General features: G+C 44.9%; 1 protein-coding gene across 1 annotated transcript; it reads right to left on the minus strand.

The window, feature by feature from the left end:
* Positions 1-1,922: 1,922 nt before the first annotated feature.
* Positions 1,923-26,081, minus strand: LOC146380791 (cullin-1). Its single transcript, XM_084940014.1, has 22 exons — positions 25,894-26,081; positions 12,597-13,019; positions 10,285-10,459; positions 10,024-10,191; positions 9,742-9,792; positions 9,563-9,653; positions 8,660-8,823; positions 8,366-8,528; positions 7,959-8,089; positions 7,475-7,582; positions 7,256-7,362; positions 6,580-6,628; positions 6,357-6,488; positions 6,122-6,239; positions 5,865-5,941; positions 4,835-4,953; positions 4,248-4,353; positions 4,112-4,159; positions 3,910-3,992; positions 3,702-3,807; positions 2,845-2,958; positions 1,923-2,743 (listed from the first exon to the last, which is right to left on the minus strand). Exons 2-22 carry the CDS (start codon positions 12,734-12,736, stop codon positions 2,663-2,665), a joined length of 2,331 nt encoding a protein of 776 aa, XP_084796140.1. The 5' UTR covers positions 12,737-13,019; positions 25,894-26,081; the 3' UTR covers positions 1,923-2,662.
* Positions 26,082-27,007: the final 926 nt, after the last annotated feature.

The raw sequence follows: 27,007 nt of genomic DNA on the forward strand, positions 1-27,007 counted from the left end.
ACCTGCAGGACACCCGCCCTTGAGGCCTGGAGTTCCCCACCCCTGTGTTAATGGGTAACTTGGGCTCCATTTGTTAAATATAAACCTAATTATCTGTTGACATCCCTGATAAACTGATTGTTAGCATTTAATAAATTCAAAGATCTGCAGGAACTCTGTGTGGAATAAAGTTTGTCAGGTTCCTTAAATGAGATGTGGAAACTCCAGTGAGAACATTTCAGTTTCAGATTTGCCTCTTTTTGTAGTGAATCTCAGCTCTAATCTGCATGAAGCAGAGGAACTTGTTTCCTACTTAGTCACCACCACCCAAAGTAAAAGTCTGCTTCAGATCCGAGGTCTCAGGTTTCACCTCACATCTTCCAGGCTGCCCAGTGTTCGAGACATCAGCCTCATTTTTTGATAAAAAACACTTTGTGGTGCTCAAAGAAATCAAGAACCTCTAATCCCATTAAAATATCCAAATAAAGACTCATGTGCTTTTTTCATGCAGGGACTATTTTCTTTCTGTTGTCTACATCCGCTCAGTGTGAGCCCTTCATCACAGGTACAGTTCAGGTAAAACTTTAAGAGCTGCAGTTCCTCCAACGGCCGCTTGGAGGCTCCATAAGTCTCCACCTTTATATGAACTTTAATTTATTTAATAACTCACCTGTTTGAAGCTTCAAGTTTGGTGGGTGACTCCAGGAAGTGTGCTGCAACTTCAGTGACGTGCAAATATTTTATTAACCCGTGTCTATGTGTCTGTGTTCAGCTTGTGGACGCTCCGTTCATCAGGATTCAAACCTCTCCATCCAAATATGGTCATTTAATACTGTTACTCGTGTAATACCGCTTTGAACCACAGGGTGGAGCAGCGAGTCAGTGCTGAATGCAATCTAAGGTGTGGGTAGTTATCTGTGCAAAATGCACGTTAGTCATGCTACTTATTCCAGCGCAGACAGGTCGTTTTTCTGTGTGAGTGCATCATTTCTGTTTTAAATAGAAATCACTCCCAAGAAACCACACAGATCATCTCAGAGTTTTAAATTTAATGACATTCCTTCCAGACGACTTGTGGCACCACTTTCAGGTTAAACAGGTTTTTAATGGAACACCTGTTTGGCAGCAGTGTTCAAACTGAAGCCTGCAGCAGCCGCCATGAGTGTAAGTGTGTGTCTGCAGACCCGTGTGTCACTCAGCCTGCAGATCCTCGGGGTGATGAATTAAAACCAGTTTTATCCAACAGCTTTAAAAATATTTATTTTAAGAATTTAAATAATTACATCATGCCAGAGTATTTTATTATGAATTTATTATTTAAAACAGACATTTTAAGGTTTTTAAATCAAAATATTAAATATATCTGACTGCACTGAAACTCAAACTGAACGACGTGCTGACTTGAACAAACTGTTTTAAACAGAAATGATGCACGGAGATGAAACATGGAGCTCAAAGCTCGAGCAGACGACTCCAAACCCGAGTGGAGAATCGCTGCCTCCCTGTGGTCAAAGTGCTCGTTACATTTTTCAGTTGTTATAAAGCAGCAGTGAGTAAACTCAAACATTACTGAACCATGTCTCTCCAAGTAAAAAAATATTCCAGCAGCTGGTGGGCTGCAGCTCTCAGACCTGCTTGAATGTGGCAGCAGTGGAGCTAAACTCTGAGCAACACGTTAACCATAAAACAGCGAGACGCCCGGCGAGCTTCTGCTCAAACATTGAGAGCTGAAGAGGACATCAGAGACAAACACATTTAAATAAAATAAAACCGAATATGAGCTCATCAGGTGACCCTCACCTGTCCGTCCACCATTAACCCGAGCCTATCTGTGCAGTGACTGAGGACCTGTGACCTCTGACCCAGAGCAGAAGCACGTGACTGATTTCAGGGTGTACCGGCCCTTTAAACACGGGTGAACAGAGTGTCGGGAGAGGCGGGCATTAGAGAAATCTTTCCTTGTTTTTATTCATCACACATTTAGAAAATGAACCACACTATACAAATGTCCACCGTTCGGTACAGAGACTCCTGCTCGAACCCACCGACCTCGCTCTGACGCGACCTCAGCGGCTCCTCCTCCTCCTCCGATGCAGTGGCGGACTTTAAGTTACAGGACCGGCGTCGATCTGGTGGGCGTGCGGCAGCAGCGGCCCGGGCGACTCCGCTCTTTATGCTTACGTGAGAATCTTTTTCGTGGTCGCTGTGGCGCAGGTAGGCAGTAGCATGCAGAAACCTTTGGATGCGGCTCTCCTCTGATTGGCTGTAGGCTATTTCATCACGCTTATGTAAAGGGGATGGGGGTGGTGATTGGGGGCGGGACTTTTTTTATTCCTCTCAGTCTGTGGTTGTTTTTTTACAGTATGACAACAAGGAAGTGAGCGTTCGAGTCGCACGGATGAGGCGGGGACGGGCGAGCGTGAAGAAGGGGTTTCCCGGTTTCGACAGGAGGGGTGTTTTCGTTCCTTCATCTCTTGAGGCGAGAGGAGCGAGCTGCCCCTCCCCCCCTCGGGTTTGGTGGCGGTCATCATCAGGGTGGTCACGCTCAGAGGGATCCACACTTTATTACTCAGACATAAAATAAAATAAAAAAAAGAACAAAAAAGATAACAAATTAAAATGAAACTAAGGAGAGCCGGCGGCGACAGGCGGGCAGGTGGGAGGGGGGGAGGGCGGGTGGCGCTCAGGCCAGGTAGCTGTACGTGTCCTTCTCGCCGTCCACTCGCTCCAGGTACTCCTTCTCGATCAGGATGTCGATGCATTTCTGTCCACGGGGGGGAGACAAAACACTCGTCACACTCTGAGCTGAACACACACACACACACACACACACACACACACACACACACACACAGGTGTGCGTACCTTGATGACAGGGACTCGGGGTTTGAACCGGGATGACAGCTGGTTCAGGACTTCAGCCAGGAGCTGCTGGTGCTTCAGGACCTTTCTCATCTTCATGATCCTCACTATGGCAGCCTGCAGGGGACACAGGAGCGCCGTGTGAGAGCAGGAAGGCAAATCTGACAGCTGGCTCCATCACACCATCACCCTTCTTCAAGTGTGCACGGCGCCTCGGAGAGTCAAACTGGTTCATGCCCAGCGACGGCGCCTTTTACGTGTTTACAACATGGGAAATATTTTTAGGTTTTAGCAGCAGATCCCCAAAGACGCCCTTTAACCCATTTTTTTACATTTACAGAGTGACTACAGCAGCCGTCTGAAGAGCAGCGGCACGCGTCTCCAGTTTTCCCGCCTTCACAGGGTCGACCGTCTGGTTTTATGTGTTTGAATCTGATCAGAAAATATTTTAACATTCACTGTTCTACAGTTTCAGATAAGCTCACCGTAGCTGGGATCATACACACATAATAATAATCTTTAGCAAACTTATTTGTTTGGATTAGAGGTTTATGTGCTTCTGTCACACAGTCAAACAAACGTTTCCTTGTTTGCTCCTGTTGAACTCTGAGATTCTTGTTGTGCGTTTCTGTCTGTGTGTTCATGCTCTTATGTTTGTGGGTCTGTGACTTTTAGGGGAGCAGAAGCTGCACTGTACCACTTTATGTCCCTTCATACCCTCATACAGCTCTGCTGGAGACGGAGGAAAAGCTCAGTGTTTGGTTTTTGTTGCTCTCTGGTCTTTTCAGCATGTTTTAAACGTGATGCAGAGGGTGGAGTGGAGTGGAGTGGAGTGGAGTGGAGTGGAGTGGGAGCTGCACCTGGATGAGGAGCTTTCGATCCTCCTCGATGTTCTTGTGAGTCGTCTCCTGCTCCTGTTTCTGCTCCGTCTTCATCGGCACGTTGATGTTCACCCTCAGCTTCTTACTGCGCAGCAAACAAGAGCAACAAGCTTCAGCATCCTCCTTAAACTCCTACATCACAGGCACACATTCATTTAAGGCGGATTTAAGGTGGAGCGTGTCTCACTTCTTATATCCAAGGAAGAGTTTGATGACGGTGTCGGACTTGAACTCCACCTCGTCCACGTTGGCGTTCTCGTCCTCCAAAACCTGACGGACACAAAGTTTGGATTCGGGATCAGGTCTGCCATTACTAAAGCGTTTCTATGGAAACTAAAGACCAGCCGCACGTGAGGATTTCTCCTCCTCTGACAGAAAGCGTGACTCACCAGCAGCTTCGATTTTAACAGAATCTGAAGAACTTGAACCAAAATGTCCTGAAAACAGAGCAGAGAGCGGGTCAGAGACGCCTGCTCCGCGGTGACAGAGCAGCACGAATGAAGGCACCGATGTTTGTGCGCTTACAGTTTTGATCTGTGTGCTGTCAGTGAGCTGCTGCACCGTGTAGCTGTCCTCCGTGTTGTACTGCAGCAGGATGGCCATCTGGAAGGTGGAGGCCTGCAGCGTGTACCTGTCAACAAGCACAGCAACAGTAAGGAGCGGCGTGGGCTCGGCTCCTCGCGGCCGCCACACGTACCTCACGACGGTGCGCTCAGAGCTCTGCAGGTCTGCTACCAGCCTGAGAGTCACCACAAAAGAAGAATTCAGCACGAGCCTCAGATTCTGCTCCTCTGTGTCACAAATGTCTTAAAACCTTTCAGAAGCACCAAATACTCACTACAGTCCCAGTGTGTATTAATCCGCCTCTGAAAATAGTCCCTAAAGTGGTGTTTCATTTACTCCAGTGTGAAATAAACTCGGTAAGATACAAAAATACATTTACTGCAAACAAACTCGCCGCGCAACAATCTCAAATATATTTTTATGTAACTTTCATGGCTGATTTATGAAGCTCGGGGGAAATAAATAAGTTCACCTGATCACCAGAGCTGGCTGAGAGGCTGTGGCGTCACAGCGCCCCCTACCTGTGCGCTCACAGACTGCACGCGTACCTGTTCTTGAAGCAGTTGGTGACCAGCTCTCCTTTGGACAGGTGATACAGCCAGGTGAGCTTCCTGCCGCTGTGCCTGCTGGCGTAGAACGCCGTGAAGCGCTGATAGCTCCGCTCCAGCTGTGCAGGAGGAGAGGGAGAGGGTCAGAGCCACGGTACTCAACATGAGGTCTGTGGACCTGTAAGGGATCTTCTTGTTAACACCATTTGTCACCGACGCAAGCTCAGAAATCACGGCACAAAGCTGTGACCCACTTCTGCAGTCGTCTGTCTGCACGTCTCTCCTGTAATCTCTCATATTTGTTTTTATTTCTTGGCACCTTCTGGCAGTAGTCGTTTCCTTACCGCAGCTTATAAAGCAGGAAAACAAAAACCAGTGAAATACTTTAAACCCTCCATCCACACGTCCTTCAGCTGAAGGAGTTTAAAAAGAACAAAGTGTTGTTGATGTCTGATCACTCAAACGTCCACACTGAGCTTTAAATGTTTAATGAGAAAATCAAACTGTCCTTGTTTTTAGAGGAGAGATTTAGTTAAAGAAATACTGAACTGGAGCTTCAAAAATATACATTTCAGATGCTGCCGGACCACAAAACCTACGACGCGTTAAACTTACCAGACACGAAACATTTATGAGGGAAAAACTTATTTGAAGTTGAGGAGCGATATCGCTTCACTTTTCAAGCTTTGGTTGGAAAAGACATTCATGTCTTTGAACTCCTGGGATCAATAACTCATGAACATTATGAAAACACCTCCACCTTCATGTCACATCACTAAAGCAGTCGAGCTAGCAGCCCCTTTTCATTACCAGCAGCACTGCTTGATCGTGTTTTCATGACTTATTGATCCTGTGAGATGAAATGTGGGAATCCTTTTCCAATCGTACCTTGAAAAGGTGGAAGCGCGCGCCTGGAGGGGGAGCGGTTTCTTTATCAAATCACCACTTTGATCTTCAGAAGTCAGAGTTTTATCTCTGAAATCAGCAAGAATGAAATTAGAAAAACGAATTTTAAAGCGTGCTGGATTACCTCTGAGGGCAGAGCGAAGGTGCAGGACTGCTGGAAAGGCCAAGAGCCGGAGCTCAGAACCTGGATGCTGAAGTCCACTGTAACACAAACACAATGAAACTGCTGGAGACCAGAAACTACGTCCATCTTCGCATACATGTGAGACTTTATTTTGAGTTTCTATTTGACTTTAGACAGCTCTGTGTGTGTGTGTGTGTGTGTGTGTGTGTGTGTGTGTGTGTGTGTGTGTGTGTGTGTGTGTGTGCGCGCGCGCTTACAGTCCAGCGGCTCAGAGTTGGTCAGGTGCTTCTTGAACTGCTCGTTCAGGTCCTTACTGACTCCGATGTCCTGGAACATTCGCTGCAGTTTGGACGTGTACTCGAAGCCGCACGCTTGCTGCAGGAGGAAGAGAAGAAGTCAAAACAACCCTGCAGACGACACACACACACACACACACACACACACACACGCTGCCTGGAGTGTTTAACGAGTGCACACGCATGTGATTCTGACCTTGAGTTTGGAGATCATGCTGGCCTCGGCGTCGTCGCTGGCGCTGTTCTGGTGGACCAGACGTTTGGCCAGCATCTTGGCGTAAAACTTCTGGAAAACGTCTTTGTCCTCGATGTACTTGAACACAACCATCTAAGAGAGGAAACACAGCGTGGAGTCTTTGGTTTCACTGCAAAACTAAGAGACATAACCTTACAGAGAAGCTCAGGTCACAGCATCTCACCACTTGGTTCAGAGTGTCCTCCAGTTCAGCCTCCTCTGGGTTTTTGGAGCTGAAAAGGAAACAAAAACAAACAAAATGTTGTTTTAAATCTCGTTTGGAGGTTAAATTACAGACGAGCCAGGCAGATGCTATAATCTTGTTCAGCCTCTGAAGTAAAGCTAAACCATCCCTGTGTGGATGAAGGATGTAAACACTGGCTCTGCTCAGCTGCATCACTCCAAGCATCTTTCTGCTGCTTTTAAGCAGCTTCGTCCACCTCGCCGCGCTTTGAAAAGTGTCTTTTTGTTTTTGTCCTGAGTTTAACAAAGCAGTCAGGATCCAGACGCCGCTCAGAGTTACTGAACCCACAGAGAGAGCGCAGTCCTGCTGGGGAGAGCCCCACAGTGGAACAGCATCCACTGATCAGGAAACAGCTGCCCAAACAAACCCCTCATGGTGCACTTCTGTTTGTCACAGAGCTTTTCATCATTTGTTCAATGTTTCACTTTTAGGACTGAAAGTGTTGACTCAGTTTGAAACAGATCACAGGTTCAGAGGAAGAAGAAAGTAAGAGCTGACGAGAGCACGTTTGACTTCATTTAAAAGCAAACGGCAGAAGCCTCAGAAGGAGGAGTCCAGGGAAACTACAGCGACATGCTGAGCTGTGTGGCTCACATGTATTGTGCACATCACCCACCTCTTCTTCAGTAAAGAGTCGCAGTATCTGGCCAGCAGCTCGGGAGACTTGCTGGACGACTGAGCCATCCTGGTGACGGCGTTGTTGTTGATGAACCGACCGCACGCCTTCAAAAGGAGACAAATCCACGAGTCTAAAATTTCACCTGCCTGTAGGAATCCAGTGGATGACATCACACTGTCTGCTGCCATCTGTTATCTACAGTCTGTGGTTACTGACCTTGTCGAGTGCGGCCACGAAGCCGGCGTCGTTGTTGAAGGCAGACATGACCAAAGCGTTGTACTTCTTATGGACGTCCAGGGTGGTCTGCACGTACACTTTGGGGTCCTGGAAACACACACACACACACACACACACACACACACACACACACACACACAGGTCAGAGCTCATTTATATTCACTCATTTGCTCCATTTTTCCGTCGCCTGTGAACCATTTTTAACAAAAATGCTAACAGTGCGATTGTTCTGTTAGTACATCTGATATGGAGCTCAGTGATCCGTCCACTCTCTCTCCATCAATCTGCTTTAAAAACTCCAACAAACTCATTTCGTCTCCGTGTGTGTTTGACTAACAGGCCACACGTTTATCATCTCACTGCTAGCTGACAAACAAACGAAGCTTCAGAGCCTCCTCTCCTTCGGTCGACTCGTTACATTAAACTAGCGAGAAACCCTGAGGTGAAAAAAAGTCCTGCGTACGTTGAGCGCTGCCTCGCCGCACTTCTCAATGGCAGCCAGGCCCTGGTTGTGGATGTGGGTCTCTAGAAGCTTCTTCAGCTCACCCAGACCGTCTGTGATCCGCGACACCAGGTTGTACATCCTGCCCAGGTCTGAAACACACAGAGACAAAAAGCTGCATCTGTGAAACACCAGGTCATCGTTACTGGAGATCAAAGCTTTGAGTTATCCAGGAAAAGTTCGATGTTTGGAGTGTGTGTGGAATGCAGCGCACACACACACACACACACACACACACACACACACACACACACACACACACACACCAGAGGGGATCAGAGCTGCAAAAATATTTCACCGTCAGCGTCACCGTCTCTCCCATCCAGCAGGTAAACGACGACCCCAAACGAGACAAAGGACACGGTTACCTTCGTTCTTGTCAGCGTCCAGGAGGTTCTGAAACTCTGTGTGGAAGATCTCCAGATGCTTCTCGATGAGGACTTGCTCACACTTTCGGGCCAGTTCGTCCTGGGTGGATTCATGGAGGTAAACCTGCACACGCCGCTGCTCCTCCAGGAGACGGGCCTCCGCCTGAGGAAACGCACGTGGAACAGAGAAAGCAGGAAAGCAGACAGACTGTGGTCACGACTCGGCGTTAAAAGCTCCACGTGTCTCTGCTCGTTCACCCACAGCTGTTTGCAGCTGGACAGCACAGCGCCTACCTTCTTCATGTACTCTGTGACGGGGTTCTGCTGCAGGAACTCTGTGCTCTCACGCGTGTAGAAACGTTCTGTGTCAGTGAGGAACTGACATTCAAAGTACTCTTTGTACACGGACAGCGTGGGGCCTTTGGCGAAGGCGTCCTCCTCGTTCAGGCCCAGCTCGACTGCAGGAGGACAGAGGTGGGATTAATGAAAGCTGCTCAACATGGAAGCATCCACATCCCTGTTAATACAAAACAAAAGTGTCTACAAATCTAATTTAGTCTGAAACGATGCTTTCATTTAAAATAACAATAATGTAATATCTGCTCGCAGACAGCAGACAGCTCTGATTCGGATCACGTGTCCGTCACAGTGAGCAACCAGCTTCGTCCAGCCCTGTGCTGCTGTGGTTAGCATCGCTCAGCTGTGAGGAGGCATTTTCACGTTAAACCTTAAACATGATGTACGTGTGACCTTTGCAGAATAGATGTTCGGTTACTAACTCTGAAATCATTCAAATCATTCAACAGCTGCACAAAAATCAGTCAGAAAAATCTCCAGCTGGGTTTAATTAGTCAGATTTTCAGCTCCTGTGAACACGTGTGCAGACTCCAGCATCTTCACAGGTGGTGCATGGGCAGATTTCATTTATTTATATGGAAGTGAGACAGGTGAAAACACTGCAGACAGTCTGCTGCTCTGATCACCGACAGCTTTTCCGCCGCCTCTCCTGTTAAACCCAACACACGCTCAGAGTTGCTGCTTGTGAGGCTCCACAGCCTCTGTTCACAGCTCCCACCAAACAAAGTAGAATTTCACATTAGCCTGAAAGTTATCCACAGCTCTCAGTCTGTGTCTGATCATTGCTGATACTCATAACCTGCTTGTGTTTGGTTACTCCTGTTGTAGTCGAGGACCTACCGTAAGACTGGACAACACCACTGATGAGCCGGGTGTTGATGGTCTCACCGTTCCTCTCTCTCTCTATCAGCTTCAGAACGGCGTTTGTTACCTGACAGGGACAGAGGTTCGCTTCGTAAACATGCAGAATTCAGCATTTTAATCACTGCGCTGTTTCTTTAAGAAGGAAAACTACACACCTGTTTGTTGAGGGGTCGGAATAAACACTCCCTCCAGGTCACGAGTGCCAGCTGAGAGGAGGCAGAGTGAAAGGAGAACCACAAGTTTAATAAAACTGTGTGTTTGCTATGAATCTGTTCCTACTGCGACCTGGTCAAGTAAAGCTTTTCTGTAACTGCTGTTTGGGGACAGGTGACGTATTTAAATTGGTTTCTTAAGGCCTTCTTCCTGCTGGAACTACATTTTTAACTCTGTGCACTCAAACAGAAAATCTGTGGCCATAAAGGAACTGTCAGACTTACCGAGTATATCTCGTAGATGCCCTTGCGTCCCTCGTCACACTCTCGTCTGACCCAGTGGCGGTTGAGGTAGGCGCAGATCCCGTTAAGGACCTTACTGGAGAAACGGTAGTCCTCCCACTGCTGGGTGTAAAACTTCAACACGCACTCGTCCATCAGATCCTCGCCATCCTGCGGACGATAACGCGGAAAGCAAAGGGGGGAGGAGTTGAAAGGTGTCCGTGGTGCACTCGGTGAGGCTGCGACTGGTAACCATGGACTCACCTTGAGTAGGCTCGTCAGGTAGTTCTTCAGGAACTCCTTGAGCCGCTTGTAGAGCTCCAGGCCTACAAACTGAGCCCCGCCTGGAGTGGTGGACTTTTTGGAGGGCTTTGCTGGAGGCACGGAGCCCCGGCCCTGGCTGGACTGGTGGACGCTGGTGCAATAGTTATATACATGTCTGATCGAAGGGTTAAGGTGCACACGTCACATCAGGGTAACCGCTGCATTCCTCACATCTGGCTGCTTGTAACATCAAGAGCAAGTATGTGAGGAATGTCCTCCGCTGTCGCTCTCTCTTTTCTGCATGAAATCACAGCACACGTGCACAGAGCCCAGTTTAAAGCTGGGCCGTCTGCAGGGACACGACCGCAGCTTCGAGCTTTCACGGCCGGGTGGATTTTGTTTCATACTTCAGGGAAATGTGCAACCTTTAGCAGGAAAGGTGCACGAGGGCATAATCGGCTCTTCAGACTTTACGCTCACGTCACCTCCCCTGCAGACGCTTTTTATGGAGTTAAACCTTTTCTTTTACACAGACAAACTTTATAAAGCCTTTAGAAACCAATTTTTAAAACATACTCAAAGGCTGGAGAAAAGAATCTGTGGAGGTAAGATTACAGTGTGAACATCAAGCTCAGGGTCAGTGAGTAATCCAAACCCTGCAGCAGCATATCAAAGACTAACTTTGATGTCAAGCTCAGGTATTCTTTTCCCTGAAGGTCTGTTTGGCTCCGCCCACCAGGGACCCTAAACATGAACTTCTGAGAACAACGTGAACTTCATCCTACATGTTCCCTGTGCTGATGTGTTTGTATGAGAGTCACCAAACCTCCAAACATGGCTGTCGGAGGTTTCAGTCTGTCACTGAACGCATCGTAACGAACGCCAACATCTGATCATTGGACTCTTAACTCTCAGCGTCTGTTTGCCTTTAGAAACCAAAACCTGTGTGAGAACGTCAGAAGAGCTAAAGCAGAGACAGTTAAAGCAGCGATGCAGAGATTAACACTGAAGACATGTTGGTGGTTTTTCTATTTATGGCAGGAGATTAATATATCTCCATGTTCTTCCCTTTAGTGTCTCTGAAAATGAAATCACTGCAGGCTTATGAATATACGCCACCTAGCTCAGCTGTGGAGGCACTCGTACAGCGTCTGCCTTGTTTATGGTTTGTTTCTTGGCTGCTATGTAAGAAATTTCTAAACGTTTGGAAAAAAAACCAAATCTTCTTATTTTCTATTTCGTCTTACAGTTCGTTGTAAGTCTGGATAACCGAGCGTCTAATAAAGAGTTAATGGAGCCAAATGTCTTCATCAGAAAGTGAAATTCTTTCAAACACAGTTTCTTAAACCACACAAACACAGCTCTGAATCAAAGGTTTGCTTCCTGTTTGCTCCGTGTGTGAAACTCATTAATGGAACAAACGACTAGAAAAAAAGTTTGTGCTTCAGAGAAAAGGAAGTAACACACTAGTGAGATTAACCATCTGAATCAAACACACACGGAAAATTTGCTGTTAGGTTGTTAACTTTTAGCACTAAAGGGATATTGCAGTTCTTCTTAAGGCAGCCACAGGCATTAATCATTAGAGGCAATAAAACAGAAGTTATGGCTGCTTGAATGAAGCAAAAATCCTAATCAGGGTGATTTTGGTTAATAATGTATTTCAATTTTTCAACTGCACTTTGTTTTTAAAGTGCCAAATCACAACAACAGCTGCCTCAAGGCGCTTTATAGTGTAAGGTAAAGACCCCACAATAATGCAGAGCAGACAGAAACCTGATTATTTAACACAATTATTGTTAAACATCACAGTTACTGGGCCTGTGGCTTTGTACAGGGGATTTCCTGTAAATAAAACAAATAAATATGTATTTTAAAGAAAGAGGAGAGGGTGGTGGGGGTTGGAGGGGAGTCAGAGACGGACTAGGAGGCGTTTCTGACCAAAAACTGCTGTCGAGCCTCCACCGCAGGACACCTGCAGCGAACACAGCCCAGCACGGCAGCAAACTCGAGCGACTACAAGCTGACGGCCAACTGCCGCGTCCTGCCAAAAGAGGACCTAAGATCCTGAGCAGCTGAAGCCAACCATGAATAATCCTTCCACACCTACGGAAATCTCCAGAGCTTTACTGCCTCTAGATAGATCCTGTTACGCCAGTGTCAGAGTACTACTCCGAATGCTTACCGATTGTGCCTGCTCCTAAATGCCCTTCCTGCCTTTTGCTCAGTAACACACTGGTTTATCACACTTAATAAAGCTGGTTTGTATGATCACACACACACTCAGCAGCACCCGCAGTCACACAGGATACGTGTAGAGTTCCATGTAGCGTGACTTGGCCATGCTTTGCCGCGTGTACACCTGCTGGATGCCAGCCCGCAGGTCGTCCCATATCTGGTCCAGGCCTATCTGTTTCAGTCCGTGTGGGTTCTGGGTCCTATTTGACGACATCGTGGTGGAGCCCAGTGTCCTCTCCGCTCCCTACCAATGCCCTCCCTTTCCTGCTCCAGCGAGCGTGTGCTCCTCCCCCTGCGCCTCCTCTCCTTCGCTTGATTTCGGTCCCGACTGCCTCGCTCTTTTCTCAGAGTCTGAAGTCCATCTGGGGAAGACGGTGGCGGCCTCGGGAAGCTGGTCGTCGGTTATGTGAGACGGGAAGGAGTCCCACTCTGCACGCCTGGGTGGCGCTGTCTGCCACTCCTCCACCTAAAAGCTTCGGAAGTCTTCACCAGATGACCTGCGAAGAAAACAAAGAGACACAAAAAGCCACCTGATTAACAATCTTTGACTTAAAAATAAATAAAAGCTTCACCAAAACTTCTGTTTCTAAGGATTCACTTCAAACATACGGCACTGAAAAATCACTGCAGCAGGCCCTGCTGGTGATTAGCCAGGTAGGTTACCTGGATTTACCTTGTTGACACCTGGATCTGAGCCAGCAGACACAATGCTGACCGGACCCTGGCGTCAGTCAGCTAATGAGATTAGCCACTTCAGCGCCTGCCTAGTTTCCCTTACCACAGCCTCACTGTACAAAAACTCCACCTCCACAGTCAATAAGGGTTTTTTGGTTGCTAGGAGAAACACACATAAACACAATAACCTACATTTATAATCTGTGTTTACTTTGGCAGTATGGGAATGCATTCTTGGAGATTCAAAATTAATCAGAAAACACTGAATTGTCATCTTGAAGGGCTAAAAACAAACAGGCCTGTTTGGGAGTTTTTCAAACCATTGGCGTACTACTGGACAACTCCTCAGATCACATCTGGGAAGTCAACGGGCAATTTATAATTGAAAAAAAGAAAAACAAACACTGGCAAACACAGATAAAAATTCAGACTGGCACATTCATGAGGGGGAAAAACCTTGTAAAGTCTTGTCTTAATTATACGAGTAGAAAAAAGGTGTTGCTGGGGTTTGATCATGCTTCGTGCGAGGTAGTGAATTTCTTTCCAGCTCAACTTTGGAACGTGAAGCCATGAGGTTCCTAGATTCAGGAAAGAGTTTAAAAACCCATCCTGTGGGAAAGACTGAGTCACGACTATCGCACCACGAGGAGGGTAAACATCGGCAGCACGGAGAGGCCGGATCATTAGGGATAACAGAGAGACCTACAGCTGTAATTTCATCCCTGCTGACAGGACGCGAGCAGGAGGTAAACCAACGCCACGGCTTGCAGCGTCGACATCTCTGAAGCCACAGAGACGCAGAGACCGAGACACTAGGAACAAAGCAACCAGAGGTCTGAACTACAATCCAGTCACACACCACACCTCTGGCTGGTTTTAGCACAACAATTAAGCCTAAAAAAGTTTACATAATTTTTTTTTTTTTTACTCGACTTACTGACTCTTTGTTTTGATTTACAATCACAAACTGAAGGATATGTATGTTAGGAAATATGCACAGGTAGCAGTATGTAAGCTAATAAGCTTTTTGAGCATATGTTCTGTGTTCGCTGCCATCGTCCTGTCAGGAAACAAAGTCTTTCACCAACTGCAGCCCTTGCAGCTGCGATTGAGTCATCACTTGTAAGGACGTGGTCTAACAGAGACGGTGTCGTGAGGGCTGAAAACCGAACTTAACTTATAAAGAAGATATCGTGGGACAGAAGGCAGAGTAGATACGGCTGCTCTTAGTTACAGAGGCCTTCAGCTGAGAGCTGGACACAAAGACTAAACCAGCACATTTCTCTCCAATGTTGAAGTCCCGATTTAAACAATAAAATCTGTCCTCAAACATCAAGTTCATGAAGTCTGAAGTCACATGAGGCTAATAAACCTATTATTAGCATTATTTTAGTTGGTATAATTATACCAACTAAAGTAAACAGTGTTTTTAACTTTTATGAACATTAGCTGACCATCCAGGAATAAAAGGGTAGGAATAAATGACAGATTGCTCGATGGACTTTTGAAGCTCTGCGGGGAAACCACAGAAGTGAAATAAAGAAAAGCTGCTCGGCACGAACATTGTGGGTTATTAACATTTAATGTTATGTTTAAAAGAGAATGGGTAACCATAAAAAGACACGGCTCACTGCTAGCCCATGTTTATAATTCTGATTATTTGAGAACAGACATGAAGACGGAGCAAACAGACTGAAGCTGCTGCTGTGTGACTGGAGGAGGAAGAGGAGGGTGGACGGGCACAAACTGCTGCTTCGTGTAGGCAAGCGCTGCTATATTTAGCAGGAGCAGGCATGACCACTCACGGCTATCAGGGCCAGATATTCAGGACGTGACACACGCGAAATCGTCTGTTTACTTCCTTCCAACGACCAGTCTGGGTGATTGCAGGTCGTTTCAGCTACAGCTCTGCTTCTGAAGGCGTAGAAAATGAAACACTGGAAATGGGTCTTTAATTGAGACCTTATGTGAGCGTCTAACAGGCAACTGCTCAGATATCATACGCGGAGTTCCAGAAGAAATAACCGACTCGTGTTGGCGTCTTTCTAGAGCAGGGCGATATGACCAAAAATATTCATCACGATATACATTTGAAAATTTGCGACAACGATATAACTGACGATATAATTGACGATATAATTGACACTAGACAAAATACTTTACAACTCCACAACACAAAAAAAACCCAAAAACATCAATGTATTTTCACTTAAACAAGCAGCTTTTTTATCTGCATTAAAGTTCTATAAAAATGTAACAGTGCAAATGCAAATTCCTGTCTGACAGTTTAACCAAAAGGCATTTCCAGTGGAAACTGGCCGACATATCCTCAGCATAACCATGTAGAATATCCACAAAACTTAAAAAGAGGTCATACACACACAACACGGTAATATTATGTTGAAGCACAGTACGTATCACTCCGCGAGGCTCCGCCTACGACAGCCGTAATGCTCCGACAATCCATCAAGCGGTGCGGCTTCGTAGCTTAGCAAAGTCGTACTGAAACATTTGACAGATGTTCGAGCGCCGTGCACATAAAATCATTTCGAGGTCAGTAAACACAACCAGAGTTCATACATAAGGACACGGGATTATAAGGGGCTCTGTCGACTTTCAGAAAAATCAAAAGGATTGATTTTAAGTGTGCCGTATTTTCCAAACAACACGGTAATAACGACGGCCCGCTAGCATGCTCTACCAAAAATAGTGCTTTGTTGTGTATCTGACGGACGAAAGCTAAACCAGTTCCACACCAGTGAAGTTGCAGCATTTTTACAAACCAGTTCTGGTTCATCTGTTTCATTCAACGATCTGCTTTCGCCCTTCTCATTCTCTGTCGCCTGCACGCTTTTTCAGCATGTGCGTATGTAAACAAAGGCACCGCGCATGCGCGTTTTACCCATATTCTATCGCCATATTTCATTTTCTTATGGTTGCCCAACATTACACCGGTATTACCGTGAACGGTGTGATATGGCCCAGCCCCACCTCTTTCTGACTGGAATCACAGTAAAACTCTGGGCTACAGCACCTCCTTCACTGCTGCGGGCTTATCAAATTCTAAAACCCTACATCGCCTTGTTCTCAAGTTATCGTATTCACAAGATTTTCCGAAAACTTGTCCTCAGACCTTTTGACCTTGAGGTCGCGTTCACTGAAATTCATGCTCCTACTCGTTCACAAACTTGCATGTCCTCGCAGTGTGATGAAGATGAGCGCTGACACCACTGAGGAAGATCCTAAACACAGCACTCAGCTCCAGCTCAGCTTGTTTCAGACAGGGGACGTACCCAAGGGGTTATTTTGATCTGTCAATCATGAAAAGCTGCTGTAGTATAACACTAAAAATAGAAATGAGTGTGATGTCCACTTCACAGCAGCCTCGCGTGTTTGTTTTCCTCCCTGAACTTATTAGCAGTTTCATACTGAGTCAAGCTTTGTAACCTTTTGGCTCCTCTTCAGCAGATCCTCGCTTAAACGCAAAAGGTAGCCCCTACCTGAGCTGTTGCCGTGGCAACTGGGGCAGACAATACCTGTGAATACTCATTGGACCACAGCAGGTAAGAGTGTAAGAGCGCTCAGTCTCCGCCGTTTCCTGTTCTTGCAGCGGTGAGAAAGGTGCCCTTCACGGCGGCGCTGTGATCAGCTTTCAGATTCCCACAGCAGCAGGTATCCAGTGCCTGACCTATAACCAGCCCCACAGCCGTGTGACGGCGAGTAACAGGAAACGGAAGCTCGCAGAGAGCTTGTTGTGAAATGGGAATCCCAGCCCACGGTTATCAACAACGCCTCTGTGTGCAGCAGGAAGGCAGCGGAGCTCAGAGGTCGTGACTCGTGTCAGCGGACAGCTGACCCAGATAAGTCTGAACCACAGACATCAACAAGACCCACAGGAGTCCACGTCTGTTTATGAAGAAGCTTCATGATGAGGAGCAGCAAAACGCCGCTCCTCTTCTTTGGACTTTAACTCTACGGTCTCAATGCAGGAGAACGCCGGAGCACCACCTGTGGCTTCCCAAGCGGTTTAAGTACATTATGCTACTGGCCGCTACGCGCGCTAACGAGCACACTGACAGGTGCTGCATTAACTATATTCTTCTCACTTAAGGGCTCTAATCATATAAATCATATTTATGTACAATAATAAGTTAATGTGGTTTATGCTTGCTTTGCCCCTTGCTAATAAGCCGTATGCACCAAAAGTGGTGTCATAATTGCTGGAGCGCACTGCAGTTTACTCTGCTTCCTGTTTCAGCTGCTTCTACTCCAATAAAAGCTGAGGTGGACGTTTTTCCCTGAGAAGAAACACGCATCATTAGGAGACTGCAGCGAGCGCTCGTGCACCAGAGTGGTCATCAGATGGCATCATGGCAACCCTTACTAACACAAACTACGCATTTCTAAAATGGCCCTGCTGAACAGCATTCTGGGTAATGCTAACAGTGTGCTGCGGACTGGGCGGAGCTCATACGGGAACGATGAAGAAATGAGCAGACTTGTCTGCCACTTTTAAACAGGCAGACTTGTTTCACTTCATTTCTTCTTCTGTCCTGATTTTCATTGTGGGCGGGGCTTCAGCACCTCCAGGTAACCAGGTAAGTCAAGAACAACATGTCACTCAGTTTTAAACCAGGAGACAGAAAAATCTGTTCCACAAAGTTATTCATTCCAAAATGGAGCTTAATGAGCCAGATGTGAAGAAGTGTGAAAACAGCTGTCTGGGTTACTCCCAGTTTGTTTTCATGTCCACCGTTTCTATAACTTACTTTTAGACAACTTCATTAAAACCAGCCTCTCCAAAGTCAGAAGTGTATTACAAATACATTTTATTACCATTTACTACTTTGACAGTTGAAAGTCATTTTAACTGACGCACCCCCAAAAAGTTTCTCCCAAAGTCAAGATTACAGTTACTTCTTATCAGAGACGACTGCAAACGGTTAAATGCTTTAAACCAGCAGCACAATTAGAGCCAGTGAACAAACCAAAAACTAAAGCAGAAAGTCTCTCGCTCCACAGCACTTATGGCTTCAGTTCTAGTTACACGTCAGTGTGAACAGCGTCTCACAGACTTTGTACTGAAGAGTTAACAGGTTTATGACACCTCTGTCGGGTCAAGTCCAGAAAAATTTGCTGTAAGTTCTTACCCTGCTCGGCTGCTGCAGAATAACTTCAAAGCCTCTGTGAGCTTTCATATCAACCTCTCTACCTGATGATCACCTGTCCCACAGCGTGGCCGACAGGTAAAGCGACTCCCGAGGTTCACAGCTCACCTGCATTTTTCTGGTTTCTCAGCTCGAGCCGAGCGTGAGAGAGGTTTGCTGAACGGGAAGGAAGCAGGAAGAAAGAGCAGGGAACACGCAGTGCTCAGTAAATCAGATTAGCCCAGTATCAGTGTGTCTGGGACAGACTCCACAACCTATTACCCTACATTTACCAGGAAACAAACCACAGCCAAACACACCAACACCTGCCAGCGCGCTTCACACACCACCTAGAGTTCACATGGGAGCTTTACCAACAGAAGCAAACATTAAAAATCAGCCGAATCTGAACCACTGTGACATAAATCGGCTTCTGATGAGCACGCAAACAAAACAACTTCACATCCAAGGATCTCAGACATCAAGCAGACGAACCCTCAGAGTCCCAGATGACACAACAGGATCATCTTAACTCGTGTGACCAAGGGTACACATTACTATGTACAGCTATACTTTTAAATCATAAAATGTTTCCTAAAATGAATTCGTCATGTTTACAGCAAATGATCCACTGCTGCTTTTTTTTTTTTTTTTTTTTTAAATTACAGCAGATTTATTTATTTGTGTGGATATTTTGTTTTTAAGTGAGGACCACCCAAAGAAAATTCCTTGATTTAATTTACATAAGCATGTAAGCATAAGCAAGTTTAATAACCCGCTTGTTAAACGAGGTAAAACTTCAGCTCCCAGAGGCCACCTGGGGCAGGAAAACCCTGTACAGACGGCGTTATTTTTGTGCCACTATTCTGAGTGCATGTAAAAAAAAGTTTGCAGGTGCAAGTGTTGTATTTTGAGGAGAAATTTATTTTGAGCGAAGAAAAGCTGAATATGAGTGAACAAAATTCATTCCTGTGTGCAAAAAATGTATTTCAGTGTTTGCTATTATCCACACACACACACACACACACACACACACACACACACCAGCAGCCCCTCTCGCTCAGTTTTTGTATTGGCTTGCGCTCTCAACATTTCTGCCCGTGCGCGCTCGCAACATTTCTCTACACCGTTATATTTGTGCCACAAAACCAGCCAATCACAGGCTTGGATGCAAAAAAATCTGATTGGCTGTTCTGGTCTCCAATCAGCTCGAAATGACGAAATGCAATATCCCAGAATCCATTTCGTCCAAAACTCAAACGAGGCAGTGGCGGAGGAACACAGAGGGGCGGAGTTTGAAATATTACTCTGTCTGGGTCACAAAATAAACTTTTAAGATATTTTCATGCGAGAATGTTTCTCGAGAACTTCAAATACCTGCTCGATTCATCAAGACATCACATATTTGCATAAGTGCTCTAACGTTTTCGGAGATGCCTGTTACCCACCAGCTGACCGCTTGTTTGTTTTTGTAACGGTATAAACAGTGAAAGGTGGTGGATTAGCCAATTGGTCATGATCAACTCTGGGCTGGACCAATTACAACACATCCGTATTGAGAGGAAAAGGAACGCGATTCGTCCCGGACTTCAGCTACAGTGAAAGAAAGACAAAGCTGGAGTTATTCTGTCGTTACGCTGCACAGCAGCCTCTTCTCCCCTCACTCTCCCCCCTCCCTCTCCTGTTTCTACTTCAATCATGAAACTGATCAATGATCAGCTGATCGTCTCTTGTTTGTTTATCTCCCACTTTGCGCCAGAAACAGGAAACCAGCGGATGTTGCGCTAAACAACAACAGCCGCACGTTCAAGCTTGATCAGCTGTTGTTAGAATTTAATATTAATTTCTAGTATCAGCTGATGTTTGCTGGAGCCACAGCTGTAAAAGCTGCTGGTCATGATGTCGGTTTGGAAACATGAAGGTGATACAAATCATACATATATACCAACAAGACACAGTGTTCATCACTGTCACAGCAGCGTTTGTTTTAGTTCAAAGGCTTTATGGTTTTTCCTGTAATACCTGCTGGTGTAGTCTGATTTTTTTGTCAGTTCAGCCTTTTATATTATGTTTAACCCGAGTGACCACCCCGTCAGCTGGTGGGTAACAGGCATCTCCGAAAACGTTAGAGCACTTATGCAAATATGTGATGTCTTGATGAATCGAGCAGGTATTTGAAGTTTACACAGAAACATTCTCGCATGAAAATATCTTAAAAGTTTATTTTGTGACCCAGACAGAGTAATATTTCAAACTCCGCCCCTCTGTGTTCCTCCGCCACTGCCTCGTTTGAGTTTTGGACGAAATGGATTCTGGGATATTGCATTTCGTCATTTCGAGCTGATTGGAGACCAGAACAGCCAATCAGATTTTTTTGCATCCAAGCCTGTGATTGGCTGGTTTTGTGGCACAAACATAACGGTGTAGAGAAAGAGTTGAGCGCACACGGGCAGAAATGTTGAGAGCGCGAGCAACACGTTGCGAGCGAGCACAAATGCAAAAACTGAGCGAGAGGGGCTGCTATTGTGTGTGTGTGTGTGTGTGTGTGTGTGTGTGTGTGTGTGTGTGTGTGTGTGTGTGTGTGTGTGGTTAACAGCAAACACTGAAATACATTTTTTGCACGCAGGAATGAATTTTGTTCACTCAAATTCAGCTTTTCTTCGCTCAAAATAAATTTCTCCTCAAAATGCAACACTTGCACCTGCAAACTTTTTTTGCGTGCGCTCAATACAGATCTATATATAGTTTGGTGACACTGACTGAACTGTGTCGCAGACCTGGACAGAAACTATCACTGATTCCTGTCAGTGATGCAGTGTGAGGTTTATTATAGACAAAAGGTATTTCCATCTCTTCTGGTTATTATTATCATCAAGGACATTTTACAGACATTATGAATCAGACTAATTTAGGAAATAATCAGCACATCAGCCAATAATGGAAACATTTGTTCCTTTGTGCTCTATGCAGTGATGCACACCCTGGATCAGCTTCTACGCTGACACCAACCTAATCAGACTGATTATGGCCTTTATTAAATCTATGCTCAGTTCACTTATGTCAGCTCCTCTCAGTTTGAGCTCATGAAACTTTATATTAATATCCTTTGAAATATGTGGAAAAACACTGATATCAGGCTGGTACACTCATATCTGTGTATGTTCACGTCAAGTAAAACTATATGCTGTAAATTTCCAACACTGATATTAATGTGAACATCACAAATAGTAGGTTCAGTAAATTTAACCAAACATCAGAAATAAGTACACGTTTTCCCTTTCCCACCTTTAAATCTCTTTATTAGCCATTTCCAAGTATTCCCAATGACACCGTCCTGTTTACAAACCGCGTCATGTCCACAGAGATCACAAGTCATCTTTACGCTGCTTTAACAGGCAGATTTCAGGCAGCCATGCTGAGCAGAGAAAGGATGAGACATCTGAACTCAGCATGAGGCAGTGAGCTGTTGTGAAAGAGCCCATCATGAGGAGCAGAGGGCAGCCAGAAGAAAAAATAAATAAATAAATCACTTTACATGCATATTTCCCATCATGTTACACACGGAAAAGCAACATAAGTCTGAAAGCCACAGATCGATGGATATCCGAGTGCCACAAACAGCTCCACAGCATCGATAAACGTGTCAGGAGGAAGGCACACGGGCTGTACTTTGGGGTTATTTCAAGCTATAAAGAGGCTGACCGAGCTCAAAATATGACCGAGCATTTTCTTTGTTGCGTTTTGCCCTGTGGCAAATCCACCAAATAACCACGCAAGTGAGGAAGGATGGGTCTGCAGCTATTTCATCGTGGTTACTATACAAACCTACAATACACCTTTTATGCTGCCCCTGAGTTCTTCCTGTGTGTTCACTCTCAGCACAGCCTGTAACAGCAGGTCTGCAGGTCAAGGTCAGCATCAATATTCAGCACTTGTTAAGTTATTCATCAGTGTCCAGCATTACATTTTCCATATTTCCAGAACATGTTAAGAGTTTCACTGGACCATTTTTCCATTACACCATATACTCTTAGCTGGCTCCATCTACAAAACACAGCGTATTAGTAGATTTTGATGACTAATATAAATAAAAACTAATTAGCTACTAAAGCTTTAAGATAAATGTAGTTTAGCACCTTGTGCACCTTTTACACTCGCCCTTGTATGCTGCTAGAAATAGAGAGCCGAGGCTTCACGTTGCTTAAAACTGAGCCCAGTTTATTGTTTCTTTTAAGGAATCTGTGTCGAGCTCCACGGAGTCGATGAAGAGGACAGGAAGTCAGACGCAGAATCAGCAGAGAGAATGAGCTCAATTTTCAAAATAAAAGACCCCAAGCAGACTAAGTTCTTCTGAAACACCTGGAACATGATTACAAAGCTGGAACAAAACTGCATCAGTCATGACACCAAAGACACACACCTGGTGTGTTTTGGGGGTAAATCTCCAGCAAGGTTTACAAGAATCTGCCAAATTTACAGATGGAAGCCAAACAAGACGTCTGTCTGTTTACGGGCAGATTTCATTTCATCTTCCTTTCCAATCCCACAGCTTTGTCACTGTAAAACAAACAGCAGTGGATGGGAACAGCTGAGGAAGAAAAACACTTTTCTTCATGTTCAAGCTTGCTGATCAGGTAACACCTGCTGTAAAGGTTTAGATTGTGATCAGTTTCAAGTCAAACCTTGTTCTTTAATGTACGTCTGCGTTCATTTTAACCCTTCTGAAACCCCACGCCACGTCTCTGAGAGACCGATGGATCAGCTCAGAGAGAAAAAGCCCACCGCCATCAAAACTGCAGAGCAGGACACAAGTGAATAAATGCTGACATCGTCGTCAGGCACTTGCAGAGGCGAGGCCATAGCTCTTAGATTCAACACAAACTTACAGAATTAAACTTTAGCACCATCTTCAGCGATGTAACAAGACTTTTGAGGCTGCTCTTATAAAAATGAGCCCTGCTCCAGTTTACAGTTCATGCAGATCTACAGTCAGTCACAAATGTGAAACAAACTCTTCGCCTTCTCGCTGTATTTTTCACAACTCTAATAAACATTTCCTTATTTCAGTACCTCAAACACTTCATTGAATGGTAAACCGGCTGATACCAGCATGAAAAGCAAATCAAGCAAAGGTTTGATTCACAGGTGAACTCAACTGCAAGGAGCCGGCCAATCAGTGTGCTCGACGTCATTTTTAAACTCAGGCCATCAAGTTTTGTTGAACCTGCACGTGCTGAACAAACCGTGTTAGAAACAAGGTGACCTGAACTATCAGACACATTTCAGCTTTAAGCTTTTGCATTTGAGCAAAAGGGTCAGTAAAAACAGCAGGACAGTAACAGGTTCAACAAAAGTGGAAATATAACTGCTCTTTGGCATCTTTTTGTGTTTAGACTCTGAAGATGGTAAAAATCTTTAGCCCACTATAATAAAGGCCTTTTGTCACCTGTTGGTCTAACAATCCGTTTTCTTTTTTAATAAGAATAGGTGACGCCTCACTTATGAGGACAAAAGTGTACATCAAAATACAATAATTAACACTATTCTTCAAAATAAAAGCCCTGATAAAGAAAACTAGCAGGCCATAAACCCAGGGAAGAAACGTCTCTCTTTTAAAACTCCTCTGAACGGCAGCATTTTATAACTGCGTGGGGGGATCAGCTTTAAAATCAATATAAAGACAAACTCAAAGGAGGAGAAAGCACAGGTAATAAGGTGATTCTGATTCTGAATTTTAGTCAAACTGAGCCAATTATTTCACAATTACATACTGCCGAAGACGCAGATTTATGGAACAAAGTTTAGAACTTGGACTTTACCATAACTTGAGTCTATTCCGACACCTTAAAACACATATTTAAACACTTCATGCCATTGTGGGGGAAAAAGTGCCATACAGCGCTTCATTTAAACAAATATTTATACAGCTATGCCCTCACTTCTTTATGTTTTTCTCCCTGAGGAGCAAAACAAGCAAGGAAAAGGAAAAAAGCATCACTTTTTCTGATTTGTTTAGCTGAATATATTTAATTTAAAAAATGCAGAAGACATTCCTTGCACTATTTGCCAAAGTCTTGGCATTTCTTGACATGTTGTACAGTGAGCCCTCAAAGAAAGAAAGAAATGTATCCATCCAAATTTAAAATTTCTGTTTGCCAACATGTACTGAGGTGAGGAGAGCGGCACAACAGTGAGTGTCTACAGCCACTGGGGGCTCCGTCAAGCTCTCAGGATGGACTTCATCCACTGGTGCTTCAATGGTCAGAATTATAAACAGAGACGTTTAGATTACAAGTCACCATCCAATCCCACAGTTACTCATGAAAGCAATGAGCCCACACACACTGTCCATGTAGCAAAGACATATATGAATAGAAAAACAGACATTTGACGACTATCAGTTGTGGATTGACCTCCACAGAGGCATTGAAGCACTGTGGGATCATGTTGACGGACCAGAACAAAAGACAAACATCCAAAGAAAAGCTCTGAATGTCTGAAGCCTGGAGGACTTTTTAAAAAAGTGCTCAGATAACATGATTCAAACTCCTTAGACTTGTAAAAACTCGGATTTTGCCTTATTTAGATTTTTATTTTGAATAAATCGCTGAAAACATTTCCCATTACTCCAGAAACACACAAAGGAGTGAGGTGTAACTCAGACTCTTGCTGTATATTGTCCTGGATCCTTACAAATTCTAGGACTCCATAAAAGGGAAGAAATAATAAGTGAACTAAACTAAAGAGTTAGAATCCGGTACAATTGCCATCGACTCTTAATATCTCGTTTTAATGATCAGTGTCTAAAATAAGTGCACTATTTAAATTAAGGAGAACTGTGAGGACGTATATCCAGGAATCTCGATTAGTATGAAAACAGACCTTTTCCAGCAGCTGCTTCGTTCTGGCAGCTCAGTGTCAGCACTACCTCTGACTTCGAGCTTCTCCTAATATCTCAGGAAATGAGCGACCGTATCGCTGCTCCGCTTCACCAGTTGTTCCAGGAGTGTGTCCTGTTCGAATGACCAAACCGCACCGCACCGTTCACAGGGCTGTGCTCGAAAAAAGCCTACCCTCAACGGATACTTGGGTATATTTGGAATATAATGATCCCCGGCGTCTGTTAATTTGGAAAATATTAGCTGTGATTATTCCCCAGAATGGAGTCAGGCGCTGCTACGCAATACTGCTAGCTCCCATTAGCCTCTAAGGCTCGATTAGCCTGGTAGCTTCGTCTGCTGCCCGAACGATGGATGGACCAGCTTCAAATCAAAGCACAGCCTCTATGTGACCCACACTTATCAATCGCTTACACACATGTGTGGTACTGGGACTGTATTCAACATAAAGGCTGTCTTCTCACAGTCAAAGGCAGAGGCCAGGACAGACTAACAGCCTGGTGTAAAATGGCAGCCTAGCTCCTCGAGCTTCTCAATAATGAGTCAGGAAAACAGTTCGCTAACCGCCTAGCATTAGCCTGCTGGCTCTCCGCTTAGCAAGCTGGGAGAAAAAAAATCTCCCCCGGCCCAGCTCTAAAATGTCACCTTACCATTTTAAGGCAGTCCCAGTCACTTTGTAATCGCCGGATGAGTTATTTTTCAGTCCCAAAATCGGTGTCCCGCCGCCGTCTCCGAGTGTGTTTGCTGTCGGTTGCTAACTACGACTGCTGCGCTGCTTCGTTCGCACAAAGATCAGCTCACAGCGCCGCGGCCACTGACTGCAGTTGCTTTCAGGCTCCCTCGGAAATACGCATAAACTCTTTATTATAAAAGAATACGAGGGCTATGAAATACGGACGTTTGTTTCTGCCACTGAAAAAAAACATGCCAGACAGGTTAGTCAAAATTTCAACTAACCGACTCAAAGTTGAACTTTTAAAATAATAACTTACATTTTTAACTTAACTCTGCCTGGCATTTTTTTCTGTAACTGAAAAAATACTTCATAAATAACACTGTGAAAATAATATTGGAAGTTTTTTTTCCAGAATATTCCAAAATGAAGTGAAAATACTATTCCAGATGAAATACTAATAATACAGTCTAAATAAAATCCAAATACTGACAGTAAAGTTGAAATGCTTATGATTTACCCCCTGATTATTTGGATAGATGTGTATCAGTGGTTTGGTATGCAATACTAGTTAAATTGTGAAATACTTCTCTGTATCTGCAGTTATAACATCTGGAGTTCCACAAGGATCTATGTTGGGGGACTGTTGTTGTTGTTGTTGTTGTTGTTGAACATTCATCCTTCCAGTCAGTTAGCCTGGTGAACTCAAACCCAGGACCCTCTTGCTGCAAGGCAATGCTGCTAACTACTTTTAACCAATTTTAAATTTGACAAACAAATAGTTGCACACTTTGTTCTAACTCTAACATTCCCCAAAGATGTGGGGAAAACATGCCTGTTACAGGCTGAACATCTGTTTTGTCAAACATTTACCACCTGCTGATCTCTGAAACTGTGGCTCATGGACACTTTGTTGTTGTGTGTTTTTTAATGCAAGTATCAATACCATGCTGGTACTGGTATTGGATCCATACTTTGTTTCTGTCCTTTAAGTTCAGCATTCATGCACTGAATTGTGTTCATTTGTGTTAAATAAATCAGTACTGGTATCAGCAATACTGGCTCTGTATTTATTTGGTATCATATCAATA

This window comes from Perissodus microlepis, chromosome 9 (genome assembly GCF_051167445.1).
Source record: "Perissodus microlepis isolate ML-2025 ecotype Zambia chromosome 9, ASM5116744v1, whole genome shotgun sequence".
Classification (NCBI taxonomy): domain Eukaryota; kingdom Metazoa; phylum Chordata; class Actinopteri; order Cichliformes; family Cichlidae; genus Perissodus; species Perissodus microlepis.

What these genes read in the sequence shown, in the direction of transcription:
- LOC146380791 (XM_084940014.1), bottom strand. Translation starts at nt 12,736, where the DNA reads ATGTCGTCAAATAGGACCCAGAACCCACACGGACTGAAACAGATAGGC. An exon ending in ACCTGACGAGCCTACTCAAG is followed by an intron (nt 10,192 to 10,284) that starts GTGAGTCCATGG and finishes TATCGTCCGCAG; the next exon opens with GATGGCGAGGATCTGATGGA. An exon ending in ACAGCACACAGATCAAAACT is followed by an intron (nt 4,160 to 4,247) that starts GTAAGCGCACAA and finishes CTCTGTTTTCAG; the next exon opens with GACATTTTGGTTCAAGTTCT.